Below are 24,924 nucleotides of genomic sequence, written 5' to 3' on the forward strand. Positions count from 1 at the left end.
TATAATCATTACTCTCATACAACTATAAAATGAACATGTGTCAAAGATTTTATTTAACCAACTAATGAGTGAACCAGTAAGATATCACACCTGGTTCAAAAAAGAAGTAAAAGTACCACGCATTAATAAAGAATGCTGAAATGAATTTACAACTGCCAGCAAAGTTGGTCGGTATCCAGCAGGTGATAATCAGTGACATTCCACAGGCAACAATTTCTGTGAACAGGAATTATTTTCAGTTATAATCAGTTTTCTTCAGGTTAACTAACGTCTGTCTCTGCAGAGCTGTAAAATAGTCAAAGAACAGAGGGTGGATATAACCTGAAGGGAAGTTCTAGCCAGGACACCCACTAAATTTGAGTTTTTCACTGTTTTTTCTTAAATTGGTATGGAAATTTTAAATTTAAGAGCTTTCCTACCGATGGGGTCTTTAATCAATAGGTAGTTAAGTTCCTCTTCATTGGGGTAAAACTGATTTAATTAATACCAAAAACAAAACCAAAGGCTGCCCTTTTAGGTTTAATTTGGGCATTTCCAGCTCAGAAAGTAGGGATGCAATGTAGGATCCCTTTTCCCTGGAAATGCTTTCAGGCAAACACTCCCGTCTGCCTGTACCAGCTTGAGTTTCACTTTAGAACTCAGTAGTTTCAGATGGAGAACAGCCCAGCTTCAAGAGATTGTGGGGTTTGCAGTTTTAGACAGTTGCACTCAATACTGTGATATGAACAACATTTAATTTATGAATTGTCACAAGAATTAAGGATTATTCTGTTTAATTTTTTGAAGAAGAATACCAAAAGGTCATAAACCTTCTCTGATCGTATTTCCTTAATTTTTGATACCATAGTAAATTAATACAGATCATTAATCAGATAATCAAATATTTTCAAAAATTTTAAATAACACACTGCTTTTTTCTTTTACTCAATCTAATGTTAAGTCCTAACAAGGACTATTAGCAATCTCTTCTCCTGCGTTTAGATCTACTATGAATCCTAAGTCGAGTAGTTTCACTTGTAACTGTTAAAAAATAATTTTCAAAAAAGATGAAAGTGTGATTCTCAGATATAAAATGAACTTGAGTCAAAGATTTTAACCCATTAATTACTGAGGGAACCAGAAAAAAAATGTTGCAACTGGTTAACAGGTAAATCCAAAGATTAGACAAATACACAAGCCCATCAAGAAAGCAAAGTGAATTTGTTTCATAGATGAAAAAACTAACCTCTTTCACAGTGAGGAAGGAAGTCACTTGAACCTCCACCAGATCGAATTTGTTTGCAGTTCTATAAACACATTATTTGTATTACTATTAGTTTTCTACAAATTAACTTCTATCTCTACAGAGTTGTAAAATAGCGCAAAGACAGGCAAAACCCCATAGAATCAGATAACCTGGAAGGATGTGCCTTTTGTACAATACATAGTTTTTCATTAAAGACACTTAGCAGTTATTTTTTGATGAATATAAAAGTCTTTTCAAAATCTGTCTTCACATAGCTAACATTGCAGGTAAATGTTAGCTAAGGACATTTATTATTTAAAACCTACATTTCATACCATAAATGACAGTATGCAGAAAGTATCTGACTGAATTGGCCCCAAATCACAAAAAGAAAAGCTGTTAAAACCATAATAGAATTTAACTTTATTGTGACAAGTAGAAATGTGTGTTTTTTAAAGGTGCTTATGTGACCCTCCAAAAAAAATTTCTGTCTTCTATAGAAATGAACTGATGAAAATTGTAGGTGTATTAATTTTAAGATTTCATTTAAGTAATCTTGCCAGTTAGAATCTTTAAACATGTTTGGAACACTGACATAAAGGACATAGAAGACGTTGTATCAAGTCAGCTTAAATTGATTAATAATTTCATTCCTCATCACAGCAGACCCTGTTAGCAATTTGTAATGTATGTTTCATAATACAATTATTTAAGAAAAGCAACTGGGATAAATCAACTTAAATGCATACACCATTGAAATTTGAAATTGTTTTGACACAATTGAGTTTTCCCCTTGTTTGCCATAATGGCACTGAAAAACTGTCAATCACTTGTGTAAGAATAAAGTATTTTTGAAGTCCTGTTTACTTCAGAATGGAACATTATAATCATCAGTAATAGCCATAAAGAGTGCATAGTGCTAGTACTTTTGATGAATTTTTTTTCACTTAAAAGCAGATTCCTCATAGTGGTGACCTTTCAGACTGTTTTCTTCACCCAGCAAGTGTTTTTATTGTGGCTAACTTGAAGCACGTGAGAAAACTGAAGCTAGCCTGTTTTTTGTATGCCTCGCCTGGCCTTGTTAATAGATTACAGCATTCCACTTGTTAGTACCAGTGACACAGGAGAAACTTTTACTATTATGCTATGTGGTAATGATAAAGAAGACAGAAAAAGTCTTTTTATGGTAGTTGGGTCCTCAAAACAACTCTTCATGTTCTGGTGATAAGAAGACACAAGTTGGATATCCAACAGAGGTACATTAGCTTGTTATCTACAGAGCTGATACTGCCTCTTAAATTCCCTCACAATGACAGGAACCCCATCTGAAGTGAAGGCTTGCAGAGCTGGAGATACCAGAACATTATTCTTCTTCATGAGTAAAAGTAGGGTTGACCCTACTGTAGTAGAATAAAAATTTGGTGTAATTATTAGACAAAGGTCATATTCTTTTTCTTCTATAATTTCAAAAGTGTTCCAAGAGATACATACTTGGTGATTGCTATTAGTGGAAGAGCAAGACTATGAATTACCTAGTCTTAAGATATATGAATATGAGGGGAAAATATCTAGAGATTTAAGGCTAGCATAAATCAACAACTTCATGATAAAATCTGTGTGTAGGCACCTACTATATTTGTTCTGTTTCTAGGGCTGTGTAGGTTATGAGAGTTCATTGTGTTCCAGTATTCTGAGTGTTAACATCTTCACTGCTGATAGCAACTTGGAGTTTTGGCAAGCAGAATTTGCAGCCATGGATGGGGGAGGATACTTGTCTCCATTCTATGTTCTAAACAACAGGACCTTTTATGGCTAAGTACACATAAAAAGTCCATGTGATTACTTTGACCTATAGAATTTAGAGCGATGGGGACAATGTCGGAGAATAGGTGTAGTGTTTGCTATATGCTTGTGTTTAGTGATTGTGTTGTGGTGGGGGTTTCAGGCATTGTGTGTGGGATTGCAAGCACATGCCAACTAATTTGAGAAGCTAACATATCTATACTAGTGATTTCTTATGATTCTCTAAGCATTCAAAAAAAAAACTTGAGCAAAGTGAAATTTTAAAATAATTTGACCTCAGAGAAACTAAGAAAAAAATTCTCAAATCTTAATGTATTATGTGTTTATATTCTACTTTTTTCAAGAAAAAAAGAGTAAGCATTCATAATTATTGTAAATCATGTTTTAAAGTATACCAAGATCTGTTGTTACGAATTAATTAAAAATATACCTTAAATCTAGTTTAAATAATCATTTATTAATGAACTTATCTAGTACCAATCTATTGATCAAACTGTTTCCTAATTAAATATGCTCTGTTATGTAGGGTTACTTGGAAAATTTTAACTTCCTAAAACCGCTGTGTTTGGCTGGAAGGTCAATAAGTCTCAAAGTTGTTTAAGTTGTTGAACCCCGTAATTCTACTTTAAAATAATAGACATTCTGAAGGTAAATTAATATTCCATAGATTGTCAAGTCCTTGGTTTTAAATTTATTCTTTTAAATACTAGACAAGTCATTTTATGATGATTTTAATTTTAAAAAGTTAAACATCAAAAAGCCAACCGTTCACTATATTTTTACTCCAAAGTAAGAAGAAAAAAAAGTCTATATGATCCAGGGGATACTTTGATGACACGCTAGAAAATTCTCCATAATAATTCAGTGGATTAAATGAATCTATGATGGAGATCTAGAGGAAGAGCCTGCAAAGGGGGAGGAAGCTACATGCTGAATAACTTTGTGTGTGTGTGTGTGAGGAAGATTAGCCGTGAGCTAACTACTGCCAATCCTCCTCTTTTTGCTGAGGAAGACTGGCCCTGAGCTAACATCCGTGCCCATCTTCCTCTCCTTTATACTTGGGATGCCTACCACAGCATGGCTTTTCCCAAGCAGTGCCATGTCTGCACCTGGGATCTGAACCAGCGAACCCCAGGCCGCCAAAGCAGAATGTGCGGACTTAACCACCGCGCCACCGGGCTGGCCCCTGAATAACTTTTTATTACAAATTTTAAACCTGTGTAAATTTACGAATAATATGTACATTCTACATAGGAAAGAATCATTACTGTCATATGTAAATAAGTATTTGAGTTTTTATACTTCAGTTATGTAGGAAAATGATAGTATTTAAGAACAAATTAGGAATGAAATTATTGGGATATTGTGCTGATTCTTCCTGGTGAATAGGATAAACTCAAGCGGAAAGAAATCAGTAGATGAAGTTGCTGAAATGTTCGTTTTATAAAGATACTATGATAACTCGTCAAAACATCATTTTGATACATTTCTATTTCAGTTCTCACACTCATTGGCCCTGTCAGGTGCTCATCTGGCGTTGATCAGGATGTAATGAGATTCAGATTGTAACTGTCAGAGTAGTGAGTAACTTAGTATTCTCTAGGAAGTTTGGGAAGGAAGAATCTGAACAAGTAAATATGCCTTTTCTCTTAATGTACAACGGCAGCATTAATTTTGCTTATATCTAAGGTTTACCTTATTTGAAGAATTAGAGTACATTTATTATCATTTAAAACCATTTCAGTGGCTCTTGTATAATTCAATTCATTCAGTCTGTGCTCCTCTTAATAAATTTTACAAAAAAAAACTCATGGCAAGTTAGTATCATTTGTGTGTGAATTTTCCAATTGTATTTCAGACTTTAAGAAAGAAAGGCCTTAATGGTTGTGAGAGCCCTGATGCTGACGATTACTTTGAGCACAGTCCACTCTCGGAGGACAGATTCAGCAAACTAAATGAAGATAGTGATTTTATTTTCAAACGAGGCCCTGTAAGTACTTTTACTTTACCTTTACTTTTTATTTGTTGATCCTTTTTGTTAACTTCATTATTTAGGCTCTGAACAAGAAGGAACACAGAGGGTGCGACAGCCCAGACCCTGATACTTCCTATGTGCTAACTCCACATACAGAAGAAAAATATAAAAAAATTAATGAGGAATTTGATAATATGATGCGGAATCATAAAATCGCAGTGAGTACTAAAGTATGGTTTGTGCTTTTATCTTGTGCATGAAGAGATTGACCACACATCTTGTTGTTTTTTTTCACAGTGGATAATGACAACGTTTTTTTTGGTTCTAAAGATCTTAAAATTGCTGAAATCGTATAATAATACATGTTCAGTGTCTTAAGCATAGAAGTGAAGAGAAAACATCCTAATCCTGACTCTGCTACTATCCCCTATAGCTTCGGATAGGGTACCTAAACATCCTGGATTCTAATTTCCTCATCTGTAAAGTGCATGAGTTGGCTCACGATTTTTGAGGTCCTTTCTAGCTCTGAATTTCCATGATTTTCAGTATACGGTGCATATAAGACCTCCCTCTCCCTCCTGTGACTTTTAAAAAAATGCTACATGTACTTAAATAGATCTTGAGACTATAAAATACAGAATGTTTAGATTTATTGCAAAATTTGGTGTTTCAAAATCATTTTTAATTATTTTGCATAGTTGCTATAGTAGTAGTAGCTTAGTGTTTGGCTCTTTGTAAATGTCCCAAAACTGCTTGGCAACAATACCTCCAAACTCCTTTTCTTATACTGTAGATATTGAGGACTAGAGCCTTGGCTTGATTTTAATTTCAGGAAATGATGTTCTTAAACTGGTTGTAAAACAAATAGTTGGTTTAAAATTTTTCCAGGCTCCTACATCTAACCACAGTGAAACAATATTTCTTCAAGTTCATACTCCTTTGATAGTTCTTCAAAGAGTTCTCAGTGGAAGCTCCATTGGCAAGAGCTCCTTAAGACAGCTATTTTGGATCTGATTTTCTGGTGCTGTATATGTAGTGTAGGCTTCATAGAACAGATTGGTTCTGATGCTGATATTTATTTCATTGTCAGAGTTAAATCTCTTAAAACTATGCCCTATAGTATACATCATGGATTATTTCTTCACAGTAGTCCTATACTATAAGAAGAAGCTCATGAAAAATAGATTTAAGGAGATGTTTTTGTGCTAATATCATTATTGTTTTTAAAAGACAAAACAATAGCAAACAAAATAAAATAAAATCCCTGCTGACCTTACATGGATGTTGGTGACCTTGCAGTTAATGTTAAGTTGCAAAAATACTGTGTGAATAAGTAAAATTGCTTTACTTTTGAAAAAATTTCATCATATACCTGTTATTGTATATCTGTTAATGAATTATAATTTTCTACATGAAATAGACTATTGAATAGAGTACATACATAAACTATTTATATTTTTCCAACTTTGAATTAGCAGTGTTACCTTACTTTGCAAATCACTGTTTTAAAATGTGAGGAGAGGAAAGTCCTTTTTCCTCTCGCTTTAAATTATAAAGAGGATTTATTTAGCATAGATAACAAGTATATTGTAGGTGGTCTATGGAGGAAATGGAAGAGGAAAATAGAAAATATTTTAAAGGTGTGGAATATTTTGGAGGGAAGGAAGATAGCGTTTGTAATATTTGTAATTTAATCTTCATACAGTTTAAAGATAGCTTGTCAGTATTTAATTTTATTGTTTAGGTTGTTTCTTTGTGTTTTCATTACATTCAGATTGCATTGTGTTATGTATATCATTCGATTTTTTTTTTTTTTTAGTTTTGTCCATTAAGAATGTCAGTCAGTTAAATTAGACCAGGGCTTATTTATAATGTTCCAAATTTGATGTATTAAGTTTATAATATGTGTACACATTTTTCCCCATTTATTATATTTGGAGTCTCCCAATAGAAATGTTACTAAACTGGTTTGCATTAAAGTGCTAATTTATGCTTACTTGGTAATGATGTATTTCATAACGTCTAAATTTGACAATACTACTTTAATATCTGGTTCTGACATCTAATTTTCATCTCTATGAGTATTTGAAATATGTACATTATATTAGTATATATGTATTAATATATAAAAACTAAAGTTGAAAAGGTTCATGTCAAACATAATCAGATTCAAATATAATTCTTAAGAGAATAGCTTAAATCTCCAGATTGATTTAGTAAGAAATTATCCCCATCCTCTACTTTGAATAACTAGAGTTACCTTATCAAATTAAAGTTCATAAGTTATTAAATTTAATGTAGAGGAAAATAAAACTAACAGTCTTCTCTTTCTTGTTCTTTGTTTACAGCCTGGTTTGCCACCTCAAAACTTCTCAATGTCTGTCACAGTCCCTGTGACCAGCCCTAATGCTTTGTCTTACACTAACCCAGGGAGTTCACTTGTGTCCCCATCTTTGGCAGCCAGCTCAACATTAGCAGATTCAAGTATGCTCTCTCCACCTCAAGCCACATTACATAGAAACGTATCCCCTGCAGCCCCTCAGAGACCACCAAGTACGGGCAGTGCAGGTACGTAGTGATATCCATTCTGCCGGTCCTTTAACAATAAGGGTGAAAGAACTAATTGCTAGCATAAGCAGTTTCTTATTCTGCTACTCTTAATTTTATTGCTTTGCTGAGCAAAAGTCGCTACTAAATAATTGGCTCCATTTTAAAGTAGTTTTTTGAAAATCCACTGTAGCTCTGGCATCATGTCAGGCCCAGTGGAACCATATAGAGAACCTGCCACCTATAAGCTTTCCTTATCAGAGCAAAGCCATACTTTGACAGGCAGAAAATTTAATTGGGATATCATGAGCAAAGATTTAAAGTTCACTGTGAGCCATTCATGTTAAAAATGTGGGGAATAGACTGACTTAACTGGAATTAGAGCCCTTTTTTGCATCTCCTCCTGCCTGAATTTGTTCATTAGTTCAGCGGAAACTTGCAGTGCATTTACTGCATTACTCTGTGTAATGCAGTATCTCCTCTCCCTTAAGTCCTAGATTTAGTAGTATTCCATTAGCACTGCACCAATTCTTATCAATATATACCATTAGGTATTGATACACAGGAAGACAAACATGTCCAGAGCTTGATAGGTGAGCTCATATATATATGGCTACATCATAGTACACATTAACACAAAGTTCGGACTGGACTAGTTTTTATTTTTGTGTTTTTTAAGAGTGGAGTGAGGGTTACCTCTGTTCAGTTCATAGTCATTCAGAGAAGGAGAGCCAATTTATCTTCATTCTTTGCCCTCTCTCTTCTCTCTATAATGTCCTTAGGTGGGATGTTGAGCACTTCAGACCTCACAGTGCCAAATGGAGCTGGAAGCAGCCCAGTGGGTGAGTGAATTCCTACTGTTTCATTTTGTAGGCATGTATCCTATCTAAGATAAGAAGAATATTGTCCCTCAAACAGTGCCTTCGACCAAATGAAAAGGGAAACATGGGGCTATGGCTAGAGTAGACATGTCCCTTTGTAGACTTAATTTCCTTCTGAGGGGTACTTTCACTAATACTTAACATTTTTTCATAACACCCTTGCTTTATTCCTTACACCTTGGCCTTAGGTTCAGTTATTCATTTATTCAATAAATATTTATTGAATGCCTCCTTCGTAGCAGACATTGTTCTTTTATAAGGACTAAACTGCCTTAATACCATTTTTACATCAAGACAGTTTCTTAAGGAGAAGCTTTCTGTATCATCTCTTCTCACCAAATTAGACTACCATCAGACTGATATTGCTTAGAGTAGCATGAAATGTTTTCAGAGAGATTACACTGTGAAGAAGTGGTGGGTCTGCTTCTAGAGATACAAAGAAATTTGAAAAGTTTGTCTCTAAAGGATCTATTTGGTGGTCAAATGTAGAACATTGACATTTTGTCATGGTTGCAGCCAAATTGGTTGTTTTACTTTGGGACCCCTTCCAAGATGACTAGCAGTTTAAACACATGTCATAAATATGTCTCCCCAGCCCTGAAATGCTGATCAAGATAGAGGATGATCTTAACATTACAAAAATATGGCATTTATGTCAAAGAGTTACAAGAATAACAGTTTCCATTTGGATTATCATCACATTGTCATCTTGGTCTCTTAATCTGTGATAATCACAATTATCATCATTGTTATCTGAAAGCAAGGGCAGGAATTCCCTTCCTGCTTTTAGATATTGTGTGTTCCTGGAGACATCTGAAAACAGATCACTTAGAGGAAAAATTCTCAATTGCATTTGTTCAACCCATTCATTCCACGAAAATGTAAGGAGCTTCTGCTGTCAGAAAATTATGGAGATGATTGAATAACAGTTAAAAATCATGAGAAAGAACTAGACAGTATTGAGTGAAACAAGTGACAAAACCTATACTGACCTAAAGTAGGAATAAATGCCTACTTATATCTGCCACTGTATTAATTGCTGTTTTAATGGAATTAAACAGATAAAGACCTCTCGTAGGACCTTTTTTAACAGATAATTAAATGTGGAAAAATTCGTAAAGATCTTACTAATTATACATTAGGGCTGCTACACTTTTATGTGTATCTCCAAATATTTATAATTTATTTCTTTTCAGCTCTATTTAGTTGTATGTATGCCCATATGCTCTTTGTGTGTTGTATTTTCCCACATGCTTTTATCCACCCATCACTGTCCATCTTGCTCTCCTTTCTACTTTCCAGCCTGCTTAAAGCTAGAATCAATGATTTCTATTTCATTTCATCTTAATTTTAACTAGCTCTTGATTTTATTTCCAGAATTATTTTTACTTTATGAAGTTTAACTATTTGAAGATTTCTAATGTGTTTTCCCCTTGCCTTTATTTTTTTCTCATCCCTCTGGCATCCTAAACATGGTTCTTCCTCCTATTGAACAAGTGTTTCAATTCTCTTCTCCTTGTTTTTTTTTTCTTGTACTCTCCACACTTCCCTAAAGCTTTTTCACTGTTCCTTATCTGCCGTGCAACGATAAATCTAGACTTCACTCTGCAGCTCAATTTTTTGTGTTCCCTTTGGCAATTTCAAACTCAGACTTTGTCATTGCTCTGATTTGATCTTCTACATGTAATCCTGTTTCTTTTATTTCTTTTTTTCGTTCGTTTTTCATTTCTGTAAGCCGCCTCCTCTCTTTTTGGACCCTCAGTTTTAGAGGGTTGCATTAATCACACTCCTCAGGTCTTGGCACATCATCATTGGTTTGTACAGAGCATCTCAGTATGTTATTCATTTATCCTTTTTATATCTGTATTCCACTCCCATTCCCTTCCTCTTCCCATTATAGGCAACTGTTTAAATATTTAGTGTTAATAATCATGACTAGTGAACATGAATTTTTATTAAAATTTAAAGTTCAACTGAGTATTAAAATATTTTAAGTGCTTATCAAGTTATTTAAGTCTGTTTCCAGTTCTGCATACGCACAAAGATAAATCCTTTTCTGAGTGTATGCACATCAGGATTGTATGTCTTGATTCTTGATTGGTTCATACTCTTATACAGTCTTGTGTCACTTAATGACGAGGATACATTCTGAGAAATGGGTCATTAAGAGATTTTGTTATTGTGCAAACATCATAGAGTATACTTACGCAAACCCAGATGGTACAGCCTACCACACACCTAGACTATATGGTACTAATTTTATGGGAGCAGCATCTTATAGGTGGTCTATCATTGACCAAAACATAATTATGTGGTGTATAACTATATACCTATTCTACCTGCACTAGGGTAATTCTACGTAGTCTACTTGTCTGGATTATATCTTAAATGACGTTGGTATTGTAACTGCTTTTTAACATGTGCGACCTCAGGATTCAGGTTCAATGAAGTAGACGTCTTGTATCACTTAATTCAGATACCAACTGGAAGTAATTATTTTCATGCAATACTTAGATTATACACGGATTTAAAGTGTTTTTTGCTATAACTTTCCCTCCCAAAATAAATGGTCTATTGTAGGTATTTTAGAAGTGTTATTTTTGTGAGGAAGAGTCAGAAAATACATTTTAGCTCATTTTCAACAGTGGTGCCATTTTGATTTAGTAGTTTGGGAAAAAATAGTTTAAACTCATTTTTACACCTAAATAAGGTCTTATGAATGAAAAGATTAAACACTTAAAGTTCCAAGAAAAATTTAGAAGAAAATATATTAAAAGCTGTGGGTATGATTTCTAATCTACATTTTTCAAAGTATGTTTCTTGGAACTATATGATGAGAAAGACTTATTCCGTAAGTTTGGCAAACTTTGTGTTAAATAAAACTAAACAGGTTTCTTCAATGCAGGACTTATCAGAGCCTTAAAAATGCTCAGCTGTTTCCTGAATCTTCAAACCTAGTATATAACAGGGTTACTCAAACTAATGTCACACTATAACCCTTCATTTCTTTCCCTCATGAAAAAGCATCTTTCAGAATTAGTGTCATATGAAACATATTTTAGGAAATATTTGTTCTGATCTTAAGATGATACATAGAAAAGTTTTTGACTAATGAAAGCTTTCGTAAATAAGATTGAAGTTTGAAAAAAAGACAAGCAAGACAATCAGACTTCTGCTGTGATAGTGGCGCACTTGATCATTTGGACCAACACTTTCACTGAGGACAACTAGAAATGCTAGGCTAAATATTTTTGAAATCTTAAAAGCATTTGAGAACTAACAGGATAATGAAGAATTACTTGTCCAAGATCCAGGGAATGACAAAGACAGAGACTCAAAGAGGTGAGCCTAGCATTTGTGGCTGCTTTTCCTCAGATGGTATTTGGCGGTTCCATAGTGGGATAGCCAAGAAGCTGAGTATGAGAGCCTCAGAGAACTAGGGGGAGGGAGGGAGAGAGAAAAGTTCTCTTTGACCGCACAAAGATTTGGGAGGGCCTAGTATACTCTTCTCACTTTGTGTTTAGATCCCAAAAGGCTAGACCTTAGAAGTAGCATGAATCAGAGATAAACAGCCCCTCATAGTAGCTACATCTCATATTTGCATCATCCGACTGCTTGAAATTAGATTGTGGTGATCTATTGTTAGTGTCCCCAGGACACCTGAAAAGGTAGATGCTGTCTAGAAGAATAATGTAAGAATAAAACACCATCCCACGCCTTATTATTTCTATTTGACACACAAGCAAAACTAACTTGGCCTACTCCAGACACAATACAGCATAAATGAAAACCTGCCAAGAAAATGGACAGTAGAACCAACCTCTGGGAACTCCAGAATTTGGTATTATTAGGCACAGACTTTGACTTTAACATAATATAACATAACATAACATAACAATGTTTACTGTGTCATGGAGATTAAAAAAAGATTAAGAATTTAAGCAGAGAACTGGAGACTTTTTAAAAATGGACATTTTAGAACTAAAAAAAGTAATACTATTAAGAACTTACTAGATGGGTTTAATAACAGGTTAGACAAAGCAAAAGAGAGAATTGGTGAACTAAAAGATAAGACAGAAGAAAGTATCTAGAATTTGAGATGCAAAAGGATAGAAAATTTAAAAGAAGAGTAAGACCTACAGGATACAATGAGATGGTCTAACATACTTTAAATTAGATTCCCAGGAGGCAAAAAGAGGGAAAATTGGCCAGAAGCAGTATTTGAGGAGAGAATCGCTGAGAATTTTCCAAAACTGACAAAACACATCAAGCCACAGATTCAAAAAGCCCTATAAAAACCACATGGGATATAGATAAACAGTGCTTTAAGAGAAATTTAAATCCTACAGGCTGGAAAATCCTGAGCTAAGCAGTTAGAAAAAACCAACAAACCTAAAGAGAGTAGAAGCAAATTATAAAGATAAGAGCAAAAATTATTGAAATAGAAAAATAAACATAATATGAATTGAATTAAATAAAAAAATTAGTTCTTTAAAATGATTAGTAAAATTAAATGTTATGTTTTCATTAACATTCAATTCAAAATATTTTCTAATTTCCATCATAACTTCTTTGACCTATAAGTTTAGAAGTATACTTCCTAATTACAAATGCATGGGCCATTCTAGTAATCTTCTGGATATTGTTTCTAGCTAAATTGTTTTGTTACCTGGGAACTTAGCTTCGTATGATTAAATTCTCTGAAATTTGTTGATACTTTTTTTTGTGGCCCAGCATGTGATCAATTTTTATCTGTCCTTTGTACACAAAAGAATATTTTTGTACACAAGAGAACATAAACATTGGAAAGAATGTTTATTCTATACTATAAGCATGGATTACAGATTCTGCTTGTTTTAAACAAATTTTTTATGCATAATATGTATAATTAGTTATTCTTGTATCAGTCCAGGCTTAGAGACTTGTGATAGGCCTGTTCCGGATAGTTTCACTTTCCCTTTAAACTGTATCATTTGTACCGATACTATCATTTTAAAATGTGCAATATGTTTACAGATGAGCCTTCCATTTGCCTTACTCCTATTTTAATTTTTATTGAGTCTTCTACCTGGTTCCCAAAAGTTAGGATGCTTTAGGCCCATGTACTATTGAAAGCAGAAGCATCCTTGAGCTGTTTAAGCATTGAGCAAGCTCAGGATAGGGAAAGACTTGTTAAAAAGGAAGCCAGAGAAAGCCTTACCATAAAGGAAAGATTGGTCAATTTGCCTATGTTAAAATTAGGAACGTTTGTTCATCAAAAACACCATAAAGAGAATGAAAAGGCAAGACAGAGGTGGGAGAATATATATAGTATACATATAATGAACAGAGAGCTTTTATGAAGATTACCTACATATCATCAAGAAAAAGAAAACTAATTTTTAAAAATGTGCATGAGAACACAGACATGTCACAGAAGAAGCTATGTAGGTGTCTAATAAACATGTGAAAAGGTGTTCAATCTCAGTAATCAACGAAATGCAAAGTTAAAACCACAAACAGCATTATACACCTACCACAATGGCTAGGGCAAAATAGACAGATAATACTAGTTGTTCACAAGGCTATGGAAAAAACCAAACTCTCGTACACTGATGATGCTAGTACAAATTGATGCAACCATTTTGACTTATCTACTGAAGTTGCAGATATGTGTTTTCTATGACCCAGCATTTTCACTCATCCTTATATATTGTAGGGAAATGCATGTGTGCACCATGAGCACCAAGAGATATATAAAAGAATATGGATGGCATTATTTGTTACAGCCAACATCCAGAAATAATCCAGATTTCTGTCAGCAATAGAATGGAAAAATAAATCATAGTACATTTATATGAAGGAATACTATACTGTAATGAAAATGAAGAAACTACAGCAGTAATCAAAGGCATGGATGAATTTCACCAAACTAATATGAATGGAAGAAGATAGATGCAAATACTAAATCATTCTATTTACATAAAGTTTGAAAAGCAGGCGAGCAAAACTATAGTGTTATGGATGCATGTGTAGATAGATGGTAAAACTATAAAGAAAAACAAGAAGTTACTGTAAAAGTGATGATAGTGGTTACTTTGGGTAGGTGGGACAGTAGTGTTTTGGGGGGCCCCAATTATAGAAACTTCTGGGGTTCTAGCAATATTCTTTTTCTTGATCTGACTCATGGTTACGTGGATGTTCACTTTATGATAAATCCTTGATCTTTTGTTTTTTGTTCTGTGCACTTTTCTGTATGTGTGTTACGTTAAAAGTTTTAGAAGTAAATATAACACACTTGATATAAAAAAGGAATTAAACCACAAATGTGGAGGCACTTTTAAAATTATAAGAGAATGTAATGTAAATTGTATAGTAGTTACACTATTAATTTTGAAATCTAGAGAGAAAAAAATTCACATACACACATTCACACTTACCCACAGAAAGACTCTTAGCAGCATTTTGAGTCTTTGGCCATTATTGTTTGCATGTGGCAGCCGGATATGCCGCCCCATCCTGAGATCAGGAAGCAAGTCAGTATAAGAAGCAGGCCAACAAGCTGAGGATGGCTGAGTGGAAAGCTGGAAAGACTCTGGGTCCTCCATGTTGAGCTGCAACCACTTGTCCTCCAGTCTTCTTATGTGAAACATAAATTTTTCTCATTCTTAAGAGAAAAAGTAAGATAAAATACAAACCACAGATAGGGGAATATTCAATAAATGGATGGGCATTTAGTTTGTACCTTTATGTACAAGTCCAAAAAGAAACCCACCTAGTCTTAAAAATTGAAAAGGAGGGGCCAGCCTGGTGATGCAGTGGTTAAGTTCTTGTGCTCTGCTTTGGTGGCCCTGGATTCATTGGGTCGGATCCCGGCACAGGCCTATGTACCACTTATCAAGCCATGCTGTGGCAGGTGTCCCACATATAAAGTAGAGGAAGATGGGCACGGACATTACCTCAGGGCCAGTCTTCCTCAGCAAAAAGAGGAGGATTGGTGGTGGATGTTAGCTCAGGGCTAATCTTCCTTAAAAAAAAAAATGAAAAGGATATTCATTGTTGCTACTAATCATGAGATTCCAATAAAAATGGCAAATAACACTTAGTAATTGCTGACTATTACCACTTTTTATTGTGACATGGAGAGCCGATGAAGGTGTGGTGAAACTGATGATCTCATATGTGCTTGTGGCATTGTAAATTAGTAACAGTCTTTCTGGAAAAATTTTGGCAAGATGTTTTTCAGTAGTCATAAAAATGTTTGTACCCCTGAGCCTACTGATTCCATTTCTGGAAAACTTTCCTAAAGAAATAAATTAGAATATTCAAAGGTTCATTGCAACTTTATTTATAGTAGCGAATAATAGGAAGAAATCAACATATTCAACAGTATAAAAATTAAGTGAATTAAAATTTTCAACTGAATTCCTCTTTAGTTGTGATTTAAAACTATGCAAAAAATATGCACATGGAAAATAAAAAGGAGAGAAATCCAAACTGATGATAATAGTCAGGATGGTGGGTATATGTGTTTTCCTTCTCTTTTTCTGAACTTTCTATGGTGCAATATTGGCACTTATACAGTCAAAAAATTTTTATTATAGTAAATTAGAGCATTCATTTGTTTTTTCCTTGTAATTTGGTAATTTTTTGTTTCCAATCTATGTCATTGTCCAAATAAAACCTGCTAGTTTTGTACATACTGTAAAGGATATGCATCTTTCATAGTGGCAGTCTGATTTGGTTTACTGGGTCTATTTGATTATGGTTTAGTGGATATATTTCTCAACTGAGAGTTTACACTTAATACCCAGGTAATACTGTAATTCAAATGACTTTGAGGACTCCTTCTAACTTTGGGTGTATGTTTAAATATCAGGCATTAAAAAATCTCCAATATTCAGCAACTTCACTTTTTAAAAACATATTGAGCAAGAGAAAAAAATAGACTAGAAGTATAAAGGTTCCAGAAGCTCTTGGAATTGTTTAGGATTGGTGAAGGTAAGAAGGGTTTACATTATTGCAGAGGCAGTGGCAGTTAAAAAGAGATGGAGGAGGCGAAAGACGTTGGAAAGAAAGAATAGCATCTTGATAGCTCTGTCGAACTGGGATGGAGTGATGGAGGATTACAGTAGTACCGGGGTTTGAAATAGGCAGAATTTGAGATCACAGCGGCACATCTGGGGAAAAGTGGCCACCAGATGGTTGCATATGGACTAGAAATTGGGAGATACAAAGCAGAAATACAAATTTAAGGGTCATATTGAGGCAATGGTTGAAACCATGGGGATGCATGAAGTCTGAAAGAGAAGGAGAAATGTAGCCTCTTTGGGGCTACCCACACAGGAGAGATTGAGAAAGGGAGTACGGTATTCAGAGAGAGAAGCAGCAGGATCTCATGAGCATTGGTCTGTTTTAGATAATAAATTTCTAATGGACAGAATCCATATTATCCATTATACAGGAATTTCCATTGAAACAAAGATTTGAAAAACCCATGGTCTCTTTTAATTTTAGAAATTTCATTCAGTTCTCTATACAAATGACCTAATTTTACAGACTTCTAAAATGTATTTTTGTTTATTAATTTATTGAATAATCACTCAAAGTTTGTTAGATTTTGTGAAAAATTGTCAAATATGATAAAATCAAGTCTTGAACCTTTGAGATTTTCAAAATCCTTTGCGTGTCAGTTCAACTTTTCATATAGATTCATAGTGATAAAACATTAATGACATCATTGTCTACAATTTAGCCCTAAAAGACTAGTATTAAGGGCATAGAGTTCTTTCCAGCAGCCGCTTGACTGCATTATTTCAGCTGATGTGATATTCTGAAATATGAGCCAGATTGATACAATTGAGTGACCTGCCTTAGAGCTTTAGGACCACAGTTGAGATTAGTTTTGTTAAGTTTCTGGAGGCGTTGGTAGGCAGTTTGCTCAAGAGCATTTTTGTCATATTTGCATCAAGGCATAATTTACCAGAAAACCTGAAAACACATTTTAACAACAGTCACGTTAAATTGAGCTTAAAGTCGGTACTTTAATTCCTAAATTTGTAGGCCATGGCAAGATGAATTGTGTACTGAAAGTATCTACCTCAAAAGTCTATCTCAACAGTATCTTCATTTTTGTCTCAAAAAGTGAACTGGAGGTAAAAAGGCACATAGTATATCACTATTCTCCACAAAATAACACATGCTGCATATAAGATTCTCTTGTTTCAGCCTGGCAGGTTACCAAACACTTACATCATCCTGTAATCATTATCTGCTGCAGTCTCCAACTTCACGCTAAGAAATACCATGCTTTTAGACCTCCTTTCACTTTTGTAATTTGATTTTCATGGGTTACTGTGGTATCGTATCTAGCTGAAAAGCATCATAGACTCCACATGGGAAAAGAGTATTAGTGCTTCTTGATAATGCATTCTTCTAAATTATATCTTTGCATCATCTTATAATGTATTTGAGAGGAAATACTGCTTTATCCTTCAGATTTGAGTGCAAATCAAGTAAATAAGAATCCTCTAAATATTATCAGAGAGATTAAGAACACACATTCGTGCCATTATTTAAGAGAAATGTTGTTAATCTGTACCTACTAATTTTTATCTAACATTCTATTAGTTTCTATTAAACCTTCCTATTTTTGAGTAAAATTATTTGATAAGCATTTTATATCCAGATGCTTTGCTTAACCGTTGCCTCTGCCCCACTCATGGATGAGCTCTACTCCACAGGGGATGACCTAGTGAAGAGATTGTTTTTTTAACAGCACTGCTTTCTGAAGCCTAACAGAATGCAGGAAATTGCTCTCTGGGGTGTGGAAAGGAGATACAGCCAAGATTTAGTACATGCCCCTTCAAGATAATGGAAGCAGAATGCAAGAAATAGCCTCATAAGGTTAATTGAAATACCAGTCCCCACAGCAAAATTAAATCACATAAATGAATTAAAACTGGTCACTTGGTAAAATAAAAGTTTTGGAGAAAGCAAGAGGAATTGGGTGAGAATAAAATGGAGTGAGGAGGAAACACTGATCATCTGGAATCTGGAATCGTGGCATTTTGAATGACAACTACTAAAGAGTTACAGGCCTGTTCCTAAGTGCCACACCTCACCTCTGTTTTCTTTGTCCCTTGGAAATGTACTGGTTAGGATCCAACAAAGTTGATTATATCACATTGGCAAAACATCAATTTTATATTCTCATATAAATCACCTCAGTAACATCTTTTTCAAACTCTAAATATAAGCAGATGTATTGAAACATCCATTTTCTTCAGATTATCTTCAAGGACTTTATCTCTTTCTAGTTATATATTTTTGATTTTGTAATTCACATATCTATTCACCTATTCATTATATACTGTTCCTGAAAATGTTTTGTAAACTGCCAAACACTATATGGATTTTAATTGTTTTTAAATAATATTTCTTTTCCACTCAAGAAACTTTCATAGCATTAAAATCATGTGATAACCCAAAACAAAAGCTCTTAAAACTGAAAAATATGTGCAGTGCAGAATTGCCTTTTGTCATTAACTCATTGCACTTCTTTGGAGCACGCCGTTTCACTTCACAGAATACAGTCTTCTCAGGGTGAGATTATAGGTGGGTTTTTAGGCCAGTGTTAAGCACACAGCAGACACTCAGTTTTGATTAGTCTCTGCATGTATTTAACATGGATGTGTGTGTATATTTGTAGCATCTAGTGTCTGTTTATAGTTGATGGGTTCTAAAGTTGTCTTTTTTGCTCTATACGGCAAGGAAAGGAACAGAACAAATATAGCTGCCTTTTCCCTCGGATGGTCACTGGAGCCGTGGACTCTGTGCTTTTCTGCCCCACCATTCCTTACACACACCTTGTCCATTCATGCTTTAGCGTATCCTTTTTCTCACGTTTATCCATAACACCTGCCTTCCGCAACCTCTTTTGTCCTTTTAGACTGCTTAATAGTTAATCCCACACAGTCTTCCTTCTTGAGCCACATACCTGTATCAGTGGTTTGCTTTCTATCTCTTTGTAAATTTTGTATGGTTATCCTTCATTGTGATGCTTTTGCCTGTATCTTCAGTACAGTTTTGGCATATTCACGCCTCTGTGGTATATGCCTGCTCTTGCTAACTAGGGGAAAAGCTGCTCGAAGACCATGTAGGTTTTTTGTGGTTTTTTTCTCCCTTCCTGAACCCTCCCCACTGCACAGTGCTCTACACATAAGAGATGTTTGAAAGTTTATCTCCAAATTGTAAAGGCAGTTCTGTACTGTTGTCTGATTTTCAGTGTTAGCTACTATTGATGTGTGAATGCCTCATCCCACCCAGAGAATTTCAGAGGCCTCTTCAGCCCTCCACGAACTCCTAGTTCACTATTCTGAATATTTTGTTGTTGGTCAGCTTAGTAGTAAACACTAGGAATGGAATTCTTAAGCCAACAAATTTATTTTTTTATCCAGTACTCTTAAATTAACATCTATGTACTGTAATAGAGTAGACTTAGATACTAGGAACTTTTCAGGATAGAATAATAGTACAGTATTCATGGCATTAAGTCTCTTGCTGAAAGCCCACTACACACGTGATTAATTTAGTTTTTTATGTTTTTATTTTAAAGTTGATGATTTTTTTAAAGATATGGAACAGTAGAGTGTCCTATGCTGTATTTTTTGTGAACACTTAACACTGTATCTTAGATTTAGTAATTAAATTTTCACAAAATATTTTTTAAATATATCATATAGTTAATGTTTTCTAGTCTTCCCTGCTTTATTTGTGATTTACTTAGAAATTAAAATAGCATATGTGGCTTCTATTTTATAAATAAATATTTTATGTTCCTGTACACTTATTACTTGACTTTCTTTTTTCTTTTTGGACATTATCTCCACCATTGAACTGTAAGCTGGTGAATAGTAACTATTTCTCCTAGGAAGCTATCCAGTGCAAGTAGCAGAAAACCACCTCAGTTAGGCCTAAATAGTATAGAGTATTTACTAACTTATATGTAACTGAAAAGATCCAGAAGTGATACAGACTACAAGCTTTTATTTTATTTATTTGCTGTTCTCTTTTCTCTATCAACTTTTTCCTCATTCTGGATTTCTTCTGAGTCTCAAAATGTCTTCAGAATAAAACACTTCCTCAGTCATATTTGGAGGAAAGCAGGAGCCTCCCTCACCACCATGTAACAACTTCCTTACCTAGGTTCTGATTGGACATTCCTGGATCCCATCACTGAGGTGAGGGGAGAATGCCAGGTCATTGGCTTGGATCTGAGTGAAATGCCTGTCACCAAGCCAGTCTGTGGCAAGGGGGGTTGAAGTAGAGTCAGCCCCACCCAAACGACATGGCTGCTACACACGAGGAGGATATACATGAAACTAGAGATGATCTCTTAACATTTATTTTCTATTACGACTGGTGCCCAAAAGTACTGTGTTTATAGGACATCTACCACAATGTACCTATTTTCTTATTTCCTCAGAGAGAGAGAGACAGTTCTATTAGGGAAAGTTAAAAGCAGGAGGAAGTTGAATAAAGTCAGATATACCACAAATATTTAATGAAGATCATAATGGCAGCTGAAGAAACAGAGCAGGGAGAGGTAGAGCTAAAGGGAAAAGGTACTTGGTGAAAATGAGGCATTAGAGCTGAGTGCTAAATAAGCTGCACTTAATGAGTTGCCCTGATACCTAGTTCAGTGCCCAAAACCTAGTAGGAGTGCCTTTGCTGTTACGGGAATGAATGACTAGGCTGGTCTCGGGCGTTTTCTTATAATATCTCCATTATCTTGGTCCCTAGTAGGAGATGCCCCGTTAGAAACTTGTCTTGTGTTTTAAGTCTCTCTCAGCAGGTCAAGCAGTCAGGTTGGAAATAAGTGGCATTAGTCTTAAGGTTTATATGTATTTCAGACTTTGGTTGACTTTCTTTGCTTATTTTTAAAATATTCAAAGATACATAATTGGTTGCTAATGAGTTTTCTTATAAAATTCATTTGAAACTGGAACTGGGGAAATCTTGCTTCATATTTGTACCAGTGCATTTTAATGACTCTTTTCACATTAATGAATATTTCTTTTTTGCAGGGAATGGATTCGTAAACTCAAGAGCTTCTCCAAATTTGATTGGAACTACTGGTGCAAATAGTTTAGGCAAAGTTATGCCTACGAAGTCTCCCCCTCCTCCAGGGGGTGGCAATCTTGGAATGAACAATCGAAAACCAGATCTTCGAGTTGTCATCCCTCCTTCAAGCAAGGGCATGATGCCTCCTTTGGTACATTAAGCCTTTCTTCAATTTCATTCTTTAAAACACATATTTTATACATAGTTTATATTTTCCTTTGGAATTTTCTGTACTTCCATAGGATCTAGATCTTTTTTTAATGAATATTTCAATTTCAAATTAGCATTTGAAGAGATAAATGTATTTTAAATACACAGAAATCAGATTATGGAAAAACAGAAAATAAATCTGCTTAATGGTTATTTAAAATTAAAACTAAATATGGAGAGATTATTATGCTTAATTTTAATTTTACCAGGCTGGAATCTTTGCTTAGAGATCTCATCCCCAAATTGGTAAATTAAACCTGACCTAAGTATTATTCCTTCTCTGTACTTTGCATACTTTCAGTAATCTATTACACATGCTTTTCTGTGAAGAAGCACTACGTTATTTGTTAGAAAATTCTACTTACCAAAGAGAACTGTTGTACATAGAGAAGAATGCATAAAAACTTGAATGAGTTATTCTCTGAATAACTTTTCATTGTTTATTCCTTCTCAAATGACTTCTCCATTTAACTCTATGAAGAATACAGGTCTCTCCACCCCAGCCTTTGACAGTATCTTTATAGTTCCAGTTTCATTTGCTTTTGAATGTTGCATTTATAAAGAAGAGGAGAGTATGTTTATCCCCCTTAGCTACTTGTAGGAAAAATTGGAATATATATGCAAGTTTTAAAACCATTCTCAGTTTAGCAACTGTTTGACTACTCACAAGCAACAATATTTGCCAGGTGTTCTTTTTTACCGTGCAGCTGCTAAACTCGCCATTTGATTTTTTGCTAAGTGAAATTGATGCTATCAGGCTTTAGGTAATAATTCTACATTTGTATCATGCTTTTTAGATTCCCAAACATCTTTATATACGTTGTCTCATTTGATTCTCAAACTGTGATTTTGGCTAGGTAGAGATGAGGAAACTGAGAGAGAGGTTAATACTTGTCCAACGTAGTACAAAAGAAAGCCAGGACCAAAACTCTTGAAGTCAAAAAACAAAGTACTTTTTCATTTGGAGTTACAGAAAGCTGGAAACTGTGTCGCTCCCAGCCTTACAGTGGAAAAAAGTTGGACAAACAAGTTCATAGCTTTCTTTGAACACATTGTAGTACTGAGATTTCAGGGTAACCAACTGGCCTAGACTCAAAGTGCAGGGGGAGGACATTTGAGCACTGACTTACCTGGGTAAGACACAGGCAGTAAGAGTTAAGCTAGGATGATTAGTGAATTGCTGGAGGCCAAGTGTTCACCATCAGGACTGTGTAAAAGCCCTGGGGCTGTGATATAGGGAGAGTCTAAGTTCTCTTGTAGGCTTTTTCTCCTCCATGAACCCCACTGGGTGCTCAGGGAGAAGGTTGGGAATGACCTGAAAAAGACTCCAAAAAGACTCCTCTGTGGTATACATCTGGGAGAAGGGAGGAGCAACCACTGTTATAGGAGCAAAAAGTTTTGCCTGGATCCTTCTCCCCTTCCTGTCCTGTGGAACAAAGTCTTCATCTGCGAGGAGACCAACAACAAAAAGTGTCACCCTTAGGGCACTGGTGAAGTCCCATTGTATCTGAGAAAATGGAAAAGGAAAAATTTCTCAACCCATGGTGGAGGAGCAGGAACAGTGTTAGCAGTGTGGCAGGATAACTGAGAAGGCCGCAGCCTGACACACAGCACAAAGGGGAAGGCTTAAAACTGAGAATGAGCAGTCACTGGGGAAAACAAAAACAAAAACACCTCTGGCAAACCAATCCCCCATTCCATCTAGAGGGATATGAGGCCTCTGGTGGATACACTGACGGTCACCATAGCAACAATGTATTGCAAACCCAGCCCAGTTCCTGTTAAATTAACTCAAACCCTGCACTAAAGGCCTAACAGGAATAAAGACCTAGGTTATGGGTCAGTAGAAATTACCCAAACTGAAATACGAAGAGAGAGAAGAGTGAAAACAAACAAAACAAAAAACAGAACAAAGCCTCCAAGAGCTGTGGGACTTTATCAAGTGGTTTAACATATTTGTAACTGGAGTTCCAAAAAGAGAAGAAAGAAGGCAGAGCAAAGAAATATTTGAAGAAATAATAAACAACACCAAGTAGGGTAAATACTATCACCAAAACACACACACACGTATTTAGGCTGCTAGAAGCAGAAGACGAAGAGGAAAATCTTAAAGGCAGCCAGAGAAAAGACAGAAGAACATACAGAAGAACAAAGATAAGAATTTATACCATACTTTTCTTTAGAAATTATGCAAGCTCCAAAATGGTGGAGTAACATAAAATACTGAAATTTTAAAAACTCAACCTAGAAGTCTATACCCAGCAAAAATATCTTTCAAAAATGAAAGAGAAATAAAAACTTTCTCAAACAAATGATGGGAATTTATTGCTTGCATACCTACTCCATGAGAGATGTTAAAGGAAGGCCTTTGGGAGAAGGAATACGCTACCAGCAAAACCTTGGATCTATACAAAGAGATAAAGAACAATGGAAATGGAATAAATGAAGATAAAAGAAAATTCATTTTCCCCTACATTTTATAAACCTTTTATTTTAGAACAGTTTATAAACCTTTTATTTTAGAACAGTTTTAAATTTATATAAAGATTGCAAAGATAGAACAGAAAGCTCCCATCTGCTCCACTCTCAATTTCTCCTATTAGTGTCTTACATTAGTGTAGTACATTTGTTACAACTAATGAAGCAATAGTGATGCATTATTGTTAACTGAAGTCTGTACTTTGTTCAGCTCTCCTTAGTTTTTGGCCTCATGTCTTTCTGTTCTGGAGTCAGATTCAGGACACCACGTTGCATTTAGTAGTCATGTCTCCTTAGGCTCCTCTTGGCTATGCTAGTTTCTAAGACTTTCCTTGCTTTGATGACCTTGACAGTTTTGAGGAGTACTGGTCAAGTATTTTGTAGAATGTGCCTCAATTGGGATTTTTCAGATCTTTTTTCTCAGGATCAGACTGGGGTTATTGGTTTCGGGGAGAAAGGCCATAGAACTAAAGTGCCATTTTCATCACATCATGTCAGGGGCACATACTATCAACGTGACTAATTGCTGTTGATGTTAACCTTGGTCACCTTGCTAATGTAGTGTTTCATGGGTTACTCTTTTTCCTCTTTCCATACTGTCCTCTTTGGAAAGAAGTCACTATGTGAAGCTCACACTTAAGGAGTGGGGAGTTATGCTCCACTTCCTTGAGGGCAGAGTGTCTACATAAATTATTTGGAGT

General features: G+C 35.1%; 1 protein-coding gene across 29 annotated transcripts in view; it reads left to right on the top strand.

Annotated features, from left to right (window-relative positions):
* MEF2A (myocyte enhancer factor 2A) overlaps window positions 1-24,924 on the top strand; it is a 167,639-nt gene that overhangs the window by 123,058 nt on the left and 19,657 nt on the right. For 10 of the 29 annotated variants that reach the window (XM_070619727.1, XM_070619713.1, XM_070619837.1 and 7 more), the window contains 4 exons: window positions 4,887-5,018; window positions 7,352-7,571; window positions 8,333-8,392; window positions 21,499-21,686. In XM_070619727.1, coding sequence (XP_070475828.1) covers window positions 4,887-5,018; window positions 7,352-7,571; window positions 8,333-8,392; window positions 21,499-21,686 — 600 coding nt within the window. Of the gene's footprint in view, window positions 1-4,886; window positions 5,234-7,351; window positions 7,572-8,332; window positions 8,393-21,498; window positions 21,687-24,924 lie in introns of all 29 variants that reach the window. The other 19 variants (XM_070619706.1, XM_070619718.1, XM_070619806.1 and 16 more) reach the window with 5 other exon arrangements.

This window comes from Equus przewalskii, chromosome 1 (genome assembly GCF_037783145.1).
Source record: "Equus przewalskii isolate Varuska chromosome 1, EquPr2, whole genome shotgun sequence".
NCBI lineage: Eukaryota > Metazoa > Chordata > Mammalia > Perissodactyla > Equidae > Equus > Equus przewalskii.